Source organism: Oxyura jamaicensis, chromosome 1 (assembly GCF_011077185.1).
Source record: "Oxyura jamaicensis isolate SHBP4307 breed ruddy duck chromosome 1, BPBGC_Ojam_1.0, whole genome shotgun sequence".
NCBI lineage: Eukaryota > Metazoa > Chordata > Aves > Anseriformes > Anatidae > Oxyura > Oxyura jamaicensis.
This window is the reverse complement of record NC_048893.1, coordinates 193634588-193645371: the sequence shown is the minus strand read 5'-3', so window position 1 is coordinate 193645371 and position 10784 is coordinate 193634588. Positions and strand designations below refer to the sequence as shown.

Below are 10784 nucleotides of genomic sequence, written 5' to 3'. Positions count from 1 at the left end.
ATGAACTTCAACCCAGAGACATGCCACATCCTGCACCTGGGGAGGAATAATCCTCTGCACCATTACAAGCTGGAGATTTACAGGCTAGAGAGCAGCTTGGCAGAATTGGCATCCTGCTAGATGAGCTGCCTTCCAGCCTGTGAATCTCCAGCCTGAGGGAGGTGATCCTTCTCTCTGCTCAGCACTGGCGAGATAATCTGGAAGGCTGTGTCCAGTTCTAGAGACATGCTGGAACAAGTCCAGAAAATAGTCATAAGAACGATGGTGGCGATTGGCGGAGCAGAGCCTGGCTGGAGGCCTGTGACTAGCGGTGTTCCCCAGGGTGCGGTGCTGGGTCCGGTCTTGTTCAACATCTTCATTGACGACCTTGATGAGGGAATAGTGTCTGCCCTCAGCAAGTACACCGACGACACAAAGCTGGGAGGAGTGGCTGACACGCCAGAAGGCTGTGCTGCCATTCAGCAAGACCTGGACCAGATGGAGAGATGGGCAGGAAGAAACCAAATGATATTTAATAAGAGCAAGTGTAGAGTCCTGCACCTGAGAGGAAACAACTGGAAGTATCAGTACAGGCTGGGGGACGACCTGCTGGAGAGGAGCTCTGAGGAGAAGGACATGGGGGTCCTGGTGGACGACAGGTTGACCATGAGCCAGCAGTGTGCCCTGGTGGCCAAGAGGGCTAATGGGATCCTGGCGTGCATTAAAAGGAGTGTGGCCAGCAGGTCGAGGGAGGTGGTCCTCCATCTCTACTCTGCCCTGGTCAGGTGTCACCTGGAGTACTGTGTCCAGTTCTGGGCTCCCTGGTACAAAAAAGACAGGGACCTCCTGGAAAGAGTGCAGCAGAGGGCCACAAAGATGATACGGGGCCTGGAGCATCTTTCCTATGAGGACAGGCTGAGAGACCTGGGTCTGTTCAGCCTGGAGAAGAGGAGACTGAGAGGGGATCTCATCAATGTGTATAAATACCTGAGGTGTGGGAGACAGAAGGATGTAGCTAACCTCTTCTCAGTGGTTTGTGGGGATAAGACAAGGGGCAACGGCTGCAAGATGGAGCACAGGAAGTTCCACACCGACATGAGAAAAACTTCTTCACGGTGAGGGTGACGGAGCACTGGGACAGGCTGCCCAGGGAGGTTGTGGAGTCTCCTCTGGAGATATTCAAGGCCCGTCTGGACACCTACCTGGGCAGCCTGCTCTGAGGAACCTGCTTTGGCAGGGGGGTTGGACCCGATGATCTTTCGAGGTCTCTTCCAATCCCTACAATTCTGTGATTCTGTGATTAAGGGATGTCACTGAGGAAATGCTGCGAGAGCTGTTTGAGGTCTAAGAACCGCTAAGAGATGAGATCCAGCTCAACAAGTGAGGCAGTAGCTCTGTTTGTACAGAACCTAAAAGGATCCATGATTGTTTCTTAAGTGCTGTGATAATACAAGGACTACACAGTAACGATTGCCAGCAGGCTGGCCAACCTAGGGAGAGCTATATTCAGAAGTAACAGGGGAGGGAGATGATGACCCACAATCAAACGAGGCTGGTGAGCATGATATTTTCTGTCTTTACATTTAGCAATCTAAATTAATGATCAGTCTATGCCACATTTATAAAATAAGCCTAGCACATTCTTTTCCAAATTAGTAATACTTAGCACACTACAGTTTTCATTGTCAGAATTCCTACCAGACATCCATCCTGCAATAAGATAACAAGTGCTACTATCTTTTTGAAGGAGGAAACTGTTTTGTATAATGGAAAAAATTAACTGATGGATAATTTAAGATCAGAGTTGAAACGTTCTTTGTTCCTACTGCCACCTCAAACTGATGATTCATGTCACTCCTAAGACATTCATGTGATCCTAAGAGGTGGAGATGGAATTTCTCTGTGGGACTCTGAGATTCTAAGGAAGGATCTGAATATTGTTAAGAAAATAATATTTTCTTATTCAGAAATATTATATTATTCAGATATTATTCAATATCTGAATATTGTTAAGAAAAGAGCCTCAGTGACAACTTTATGAAACTAGACTTTCTGTTTGTTTGCTTTTTTTATGGTTATCTGTGAATGAAAAGGGACGTTTGTTTTTTGATTGCCTGGAAGTCTTCTCAAACACTAAAAAATTGGTTTTATTTTGGTATCAGTGATAAGGGGAAAAAAAAAAAAAAAAACCTTAGTTGGCTTGAAGGTAACAATTTTCAGCATTTATATTTGACTTCTAAATAATAAAAATATTGGCACTGAAAATTGCCCCTGAGGCGCTAGAGGATTTGCGGCTTTTGAAAACATTATTTTTAGTTTTGAGATGCAAATTTGATCATGAACCACACAATGATATTTCAGAAGCACTGGGTTATCAGATAGAGGCTTTGATTAACTTTGCTGCATCTCCCTTCTGCTCCTTGCTTCATTTTTATTCAAGCTTCCTCTGCCTGTTTTCTCAATCTTAGTCATTATTTTCTTTGTGATCTTATTTTAAAACTTGCCAAATGAAAACACTTTGTGGGTTCAGCACAGATTTCAGATTTCTGCACAACCTCAGTTTTGCTACGACAAAAACAGATCTGTGAAATTCGTTGATGCCTTTGCTTTTTCATGCAACCTTGTACAATGGAGAAATGTCTTTTAGATCTTTTCTACTGAATATGTTGTTATTTCAGTTATGATTATAATTTTTTTTAATGCCTCTCATCTTACATTGAATCAAACTAAGCAATTTGTTTAAATATAATGTCATAGCAATACTATCAATATTACTACGATATTTATAATAATTCATTAAACTGTTTTTCTGCTAATCTAAATTAACTGTACTCATATTTTATCAGGCATTTTTTATCCTCTAACTCTTCAGCTGCCCTTTTCTGTTATTTTTTTATTTATTTTTCAAAACTAAACACTGCTGTTTTGAAAGACAACAGCTAGCATTGCTTCCACATATTGAGTCAGTTCAAGCACTGTCGTCTTTCAGCAGCTACGTCTGCACTATCAAGTAATAAGGCACAGTAGGAGGGGTTCAACAGATTAAAGCAACTGGTGGTGAGGGCCCCAAAACTATGTGTTTTAGGAGATTTACTTCAAATGAGAGCCAGGCTTGTCCCCTGGACTGCAACATTGCTTCGGTGGTTGAGGTTCAAAGATGTGTGAAGAAAAGCTGTACCACAAACCCGTGCACTCGGGCCTGTGGGATGCTCTCTGGGTAAAATGAGAGCATCAGAGCATTCCCCTGGGAGCAGGCGTTTGCCTGCTCTGTACAGATGGCCGTGAGTCACTGCCCCTGCAACGGGTGCTGCTTACGATGCAGTCCAGTACTTCAGAAAACAAGACAGATTGAAATCCATGATAACTGCTAACCCCCAGAGCCAAACTCCAACTTGCTGGTATACACACACGTGTCAAATTATCTGAGGATCGTGTGGTTTTGGCAGGAAAGTTTTCTGCTCTGATTTTGGTTCTGATCTACACTGGTGACCAAAGATATGTGCTGCACTGGAAGGTAGAAGAGATGGGATCCTTCCTCCACGGTGTGCACAACACATCTGTTCGTGCCCGTGCCTTGTCCTGGAAACATCAACTTCACATAGTTTCAGTGCAGTGCTGCTCAGCCACAAATAGATCTGTATAGCCAGGCAGAATATTTTAACATCACATTTGCTGCGTGTGCAGTCACGTGGGCTTGTCTGTTCAGAAGCTGTTCATCCAACGAGGCAGGCATCAGCTTTCAACTCAATCTTTTATCTCTAGTCATATTTCAGAATTGTAAACTTCCAAGCAGAAAGATCCTAATTCTAACATGAAACATTAGTTAATCAAACTACAGGCATTTAATTTTTATACTAAAATACAGCAAGCAATTTATACAGAACATTTATCGCTTTTTCACACAAGATTTAGGGCCTTACCTGGCAGAAGCTTGCATCAAGACTACAGTGACTGTTTATGGTAAGAGATTTCAAAGTCATTCTTAAGTGTCATTTTGGTATCAGGTAGTTTCTGCCACTCCTTGAAGCTGGTCACATTTTTTTTAGGATAAAAAAACACCTGCATGGGTTTTCCCTGGTTGATAGAACATCTGACTTGATAGCTGTGGCTGAAAATAAATCATCCTTTGGTACCTTTTAAACCATGTTTTCAAGACAGATGACAAGTAACTTCATAGAGTCTTCTAGGCCTAAATACTTCTCAGATGTGACAAAACAGAGTGAGTCAGAGGACAAGAGGAAGCCAGCTGGGAAGCTCTAGGCAAAAACATTAACTGCTGTTAAAAATTGCAAACATTTAGCCTTCAAATAAGCAAAATGTATTTTATTTTGCAACAGCCTCATTACTAACAGACAGCATTTTATTTTAAATTCCTGTCTATCACCAACAGTGGAGCTTACTGCCGTTTCCATGGAGTGGTTCAATCACAGATCTCCCAATTTGTGTATACTGTACCGAGAAGTCTGTGTGGTCCTTGGGCCACAGAGCGACAGCCTGGGCTGGTTGACCTCCAAAAGCAGACAAGATCAGGTCTGTTTCCTCTGGAATATCTGCAGGCCTCTGGTAATGCCACTTGGCCTTCATCACATTGTACTTCCCATCAGTGTCTGTGGGTATGTTTCCCAAGTCAGACTGAACAAAGCTGCTTGAAAAAACGCTCTTTATGAAAAAGAAATTTTGTAAAGAAAAGTGCTGCTCTAGTTCCCACATCCCTAGCTCTGGTTGAGGTGCAATTTGTGAACGAAAGAGTGCAAGGGACATAGTCATGTTTTTTTTTTTTCTTTGTTTTTGTTTTGTTCAAAGTTGTCACTACTTGGCTTGTAAGAACTTCCATTTGAGTTGTCCTGAAACATTTCATAAAGCCTGAATGAAAGAAAATGTTGTTGACTTCACTATGTGCAGGATTGGGCCTGGCATGATCAACGGATTCTACTTGGCTGGGCTGTGGAACTGGAATGGCTTACCAACAAATCTGCAAGACCAGAAAGGAAAACTTGATTAGGCAAGTAAAATCTGGTTCAGCTTCCTCCAAACTCATATATCAAATTTATGTTCTTGAAGGAAAACAGCTGCCATTGCGGCTCATACAATCAAATTTATTGGGTGAATCATAATTCCACAGAAGTCAGTTGAGCTCTCCCACTGATTTTTATGGGTCCCAAATTTCTCACATTATCAGCAGAAGCAGCTAAAGAAACAAAATTATTTACAGTAGAGTTGTTGACCACTTTGAATCTTTCATTAAATCAGGCTAGGGATTGTGTTCATTTTAGGTAGCGTTCATTGTATTGGATGGGTTCTGGCCTGAGTGATTCCAAGTACAGCTCATGCACTCAAATAATTTGAGTCTGTTAGCGAGGTATTTCTACATGCTTGCAGTTTTCTAAAATAATTTTCCCAGATCCCCATTTTGTGACTAAAATCAGTGTTGTTTGTCAAGGCAGCTCCTATGTTTATTGCATTATTGTTTTATTTTGCTACTGTTGGCTAGCACACTATATTGAAGACAATACTAAATTAGAAAAGGGGATTTTCATACTGGTTTGAACAACTTCAGAGAGGACTGGAGAAGCTTGGACTGAGCCAGCGGAAATCTTGGGGAATTCAGCAAGGAGAAATATAAAGTTCTGTATGTACAACAGAAAAGCCCCGTGCACTGGTACAGTCTGGGAACTGACTGGCTGATAAACAACCACGCTGTGAAGGACCAGGTGAACAGCAAGTAAAATGCAAGCCAACAGTGAGCCCTCCTTGAAAGGAAAGCAAGCCATATGCTGGGCAACATCAGGTATATGTGCAGCAGCTTGAGGAAAGTCCTTGTCCCCCTGCACTCAGCACTGGTGAGGAGACACCCGGTATATTGTGTCCACTTTCCAGCCTCCCAGTTCGAGGTGGAAGTTGAGAATGTGGAGAAGGTCCAGTGGAAGGCTACCAAGGGGTCCTACAGCACACAAACTGACATTGAGGGAGGTGGTCTTGTTTAGTCTTGTGGAAAGGAGGCAAAGGGATGATTTAACAGCAGCCAATAACTAGCTACCTGGAGGTGTTATGAAGATGATGGAGCAGTTCTGTCCTTGGATATAACAAGGGGCCTTAACAGACAGAAATTACAGGCTGGCAAGTTCAGTGTTGAACAGTAGGAAAAAAATCTTGACCAAGAGGGTGGCACAGCACTGGGATAGGCTGTCAGAGGTGTTGTGGCATCTCTGTCCTTGAATATTTTCAACTTCTTGCTGCTAGTCAAGCCAGCACCTACGTGACCAATGTAGCTGGTGCTGGCAGTGGTCCTCCTCTGAGATGGAGGGTGGAGTAGTGACCTCCAGAAATCCCTTCCAACCAGCACTGGGAGTTACAGCAGAGGCAGTAAAATGCTTGCTGTAACCACAGCTGTTTTTTTGTTGTTGTTTGTTTGTTTGTTTTTGAGTGCTTAGATCATGGGCAATGGAGGTCTGCAAGTGTTTTCATGTACAATTAATAAGTTTATGGACTCACATGACCTAGTTGCTAATCTAACAGCGACCTCACATGCAATCACTCAGCATTTTGTGGCATAAATGGGCTTGAATTGCTTTCTTTTCTAACACAGAGACGAGTCACAGAGTCTTGACCTATGTGGTATGGAAACGCTGTGCTGCTACCCAAATTGTCAGCAAGAATCTATGCCCGGTGTACCTTCGCTGTCCTCGGTGGATGAGTATGAGAGGTCCTTGGATCTATAGCTGTGGGTACAAAAATGCACAGAGACAGAGCTGGCTCCAGCTCTGTGCAAACATTCTCTGAGCTGTGTGAATCAACAAAATCGTGGTTCGCTGAAACAAATGACTGGGGAAAACATCTCAGGGCTATCTGATAAAGTTTTTCACACTTTCTGCGTGAAACAGAGCTGGGAAAAGCAATTTTCTAGTAACCATGGAGTTTTTTAAATAGCAGTGGGATTTAAAAACTAAATGAAAACGTATGTAGTCCTAAAATGACAAAATTATATATATATATATTTATTTTTTTTTCCCCCCCCCCCCCCCCCCAATTTGCTAGACCTTTTAGAGGTGCTTAAAACCGTTTGATGACTTGGCAGGAAGTCAAAGCTGCTGTGGCTGCCGTCCTTCCCTTTATTTTTTCCCTCTTTCGCTCAGTAACTGATTTATTCAAGACTTCGCTCGACCTCACCCTCGAAACCGTGAGAGCTCGAAAAGAGACTCCCCCCCTTCTTCCCAAGTACTCCCCGGAAACCGGCGGGCCCGGGCCGTGGGAGAGAGCCCTTTCTGCCGGCCCTAACCCCCAAATCACGAAGAAATAGGAAGATCTGGGCTCCGGGGGGGGGGAAGGTTGGCCGCTCTCCTCACAGGGCGGCGGGCAGGGCCGGCGGCTGTGGGCGGGCGCGGGCCGGCATGGCCGGGAGGGGCGGCGGCGGGGCAGGGGTTGGGCGCTGAGGGGAGGCAGCAGGAGCAGCAGCAGCAGCAGCAGCAGTACCAGCACTAACAGGAGGAGCAGCAGCAGCATGCGCTGGGCGGCCCTGCGGCTCCCCAGCGGGCGATGGAGCCGTGCCCCCGCCGCAGCTGCCCCAGGAGATGGCGGCGGCTGTGGCGGCGGCGCTGGGCGCTGGCGGCCGGGCTGCTGGGGGCCGCGCTCGCTTTGTTCGCCTGCCTCCGGCAGCCGGAGCCGCGGGCTCCGACGACGGGCCGGGCAGGGGACGAGGTGACCGTGCTGCTGTGGTGGGAGCCCTTCGGCCGCCCCCGGCGCCCCGCAGACTGCCGGCGGCGCTACAACGTGACGGGCTGCCGCCTCAGCGCCGACCGCGGCCGGCTGGGCGAGGCGAGGGCCGTGCTCTTCCACCACCGCGACCTGGCCCTGCACGGAGCCCAGGGGCTGCCCCGAGGGCCCCCGCCTCGCCCCCCGCGCCAGCTCTGGGTGTGGATGAACTTCGAGTCGCCCTCGCATTCCCCCGGCTTGCAGGGTCTGGGCGGCGTCTTCAACTGGACCATGTCCTACCGGAGGGACTCGGACGTCTTTGTGCCCTACGGGTACCTCTACATGCTGCCGGAGCCCCGGCCCTTCGTGCTGCCCCGCAAGACGAGGCTGGTGGCGTGGGTGATCAGTAACTGGAACGAGGAGCACGCCCGGGTGCGCTACTACCGGCAGCTGAAGGAGCACCTGGCCATCGACGTGTACGGGGCGCAGGGGCAGGCGCTGGTGGAGGGCAGTGTGGTGAAGACAGTGTCGGCCTACAAGTTCTACTTGGCCTTTGAGAACTCACAGCACACCGACTACATCACCGAGAAGCTCTGGAGGAACGCCTTTGCTGCCAGCGCCGTGCCCGTTGTCCTCGGCCCCCGCAGGGCCAACTACGAGCGCTTCATCCCCGCCGACTCCTTCATCCACGTCGATGACTTCCCCAGCCCCAGGCTGCTGGCCACCTACCTGAAATTCCTCGATAAAAACAAGCCTAATTACAGGAGGTATTTTGCCTGGCGGAACAAGTACGAGGTCCACGTCACTTCTTTCTGGGACGAGCATTACTGCAAGGTTTGTGAGGCTGTGAGGACAGCTGGGAATCAAGTCAAGACGGTACGAAATCTGGCCAGCTGGTTTGAAAGCTGATGATCCTGGTGGGTGAGACTCACTTGGCCAGCGAGACTTCACTAAAGCATGAGGAAGGTTGCATCTCACAGAGATAACCACCTTAGCAAAGTTAGTTTGTCATCTGTGAGAGAGATGTACAGATACAGGTAAATAAGCTGGGGAAAAAAGTGACAAAAGGAAGATTTTTACTACAGGGAAAAATCATGAAAATACAGAGAACCATCAGCCAAGAGGATTCTTCAAGAGCAAAGTTTAATTAAAGTTCCAGAAGTCATGCAGATCTGAAACCTTTGCAGTTGTGCACAGCTAAATGTAAATAAAACATGCCAAGTTCTTCGGCTGTACAGCTGAAACCAATTTTGTCAGCTATGACAGCTTCCTGGACTGTGAAACTTTCTTCTGCTTATAGGGGATACGTGATCAGTGCTGGCTTTCTGCATTCCAAAGACAAAAGCAAATACTTTTAACAGTGATTATTAAGAAAATCAAAGTTATTTGCTGACAAATGCTGAGCCATAAGTGTTGAACGTAAGAATGTGATGATACGGTAGCACTTTTTAGCAATGTGTTAAATTGCAGCAGCCAAATAATAATTCCTTGAGCCAAAAAAAAATCCATTTAGGAAAAAGTGTATGGAAGGGTCTGGGTATGAGTGGAAGGAACAGCTCAGATGATACAAAGTATTTCTTCTACTCCCTACCCAAACCATGAGCACATTTGTCCTGTGTGAAGGCAGCGAAGAGCTTCAAGTACAGGAAAAGACAGAATGTAGAAATAAAGTTGGAATGTTTCTGCCCTCCCTTTTTTCAGGAATTTGAAAATGTTTACAGGAGTCTGCATGTTTTTCTCTGCAAAATTACTGCCACATAGGAAAAAGCAGAGAAAGACTCAGAACTGCAGGGTTTTTTATTACTGTATTGAGTATGTATACAGAAAGGCTAACTTATTTCTCTAGTATCCTTCAAATGTCTTATTGTATAGCAAATGCTTTGGTGTATGGCATGCATTTTTAAAAATTCTGCCAGGTGACAGACTACTCAGAATGCCAGCTCGCTGTTTGTGAAACAATAATTACGACAAAAATCCCGAAGTCCAAGTCCCTGATCACTACCTACAGGAAATTACTGTAGAGAATACAATCTAAACCGTTGTTAAATACAGGTTGTATGGGGGAAGTATATGAAAGGGAGAGGAAGGATTTCTTATCTTTGGTTTTGAAGGTTTCTTCCGCCTATTTTTTTAAAATGTATAACTAGGCTAAAACTACCTTCTGCACTGCCAACCCAGAACATTTAAATGAGGTGTTCCCTTTCAGACTCTGCCATCCTGATGGACTAAGGTCTTGGCAGCAGTCAGTGTGTGGTTACTTTTTGGTTATTAGTAATCTTGCATCCTGAAATCCAGAGAGGGTCTTCAGTTGCGGTTACTGATCCACGGGAACCTCAGCCCTCCCTGCCCTTTGCAGCTGTAAGATTTGGTGGCAAAAAAAAATGATGACCCACAAGAGTGCTGTACAAATGACTGAGGGTTTTGTCCTGCTCTTATTTAAGGACATTAAATTATCCAGAGACTTCACTTGGAGTAATATCATGGGCACAGAACAGGTGGGGAAATGCGAGTTTGTTGCACATAAGGGAAAGGTCAGTTTGCTGGCATTTGGGGTCTTATTTAGGTTAGAATAGGATTACATTTGATTTGAGCAATAAGGGATGCCAGGTTAGGTGCTTAGACTTATCAGCTGACAGCCTCCTGTAATTTATTGTAAATTACATGTTCCCATGTTTCCATGATTAGGTAAGCACGGAACTGAAGGTTACTGAAAAAAAAAAAAATCTGTAATACTCACAGTTCGTGAATAATTTGCAAAGATTTACGCCTTCAGATCTTAGTGGCTCCTGTTTTTATTCTCTCCTGCTTTTGTGGAAGGGAAGATGAGTACTTCATGAACAGGGCTGTTGTTCATGCCAGAGTTGCTGCAGAGATTTTATCAGGAAAGCAGAGAAGACTGTCAGTGCAATGCAGAGTGCAGTAGGGGTGCTCCCTGCTTACTGCTGCGCTTTGGTTTAAACAGTTCCAAGGGATTCTTTAAAGCAAAAGCATGCTCTTCATTGCATGGTCATCTGTTTCTCTGCCAGTGGTTAATGCTCCCATAAAACTGATGTTGATAATTTTTAAAGTAGAAATCTAAGTATAACATTAACACTGACAGCTAAGTGTCAGGATAA

At 45.5% G+C, this 10784-nt stretch overlaps 1 protein-coding gene across 1 annotated transcript; it reads left to right on the top strand.

The window, feature by feature from the left end:
- Nucleotides 1-7397: 7397 nt before the first annotated feature.
- FUT4 (fucosyltransferase 4) lies at nucleotides 7398-10383 on the top strand. The gene has a single exon (XM_035328562.1). The coding sequence runs from the start codon at nucleotides 7513-7515 to the stop codon at nucleotides 8575-8577; it is 1065 nt and encodes a 354-aa protein (XP_035184453.1). The 5' UTR covers nucleotides 7398-7512; the 3' UTR covers nucleotides 8578-10383.
- The last annotated feature ends 401 nt before the right edge of the window (nucleotides 10384-10784 follow it).

Coding starts and splice junctions, on each gene's coding strand:
- FUT4 (XM_035328562.1), top strand. CDS start 7,513: ATGGAGCCGTGCCCCCGCCGCAGCTGCCCCAGGAGATGGCGGCGGCTG.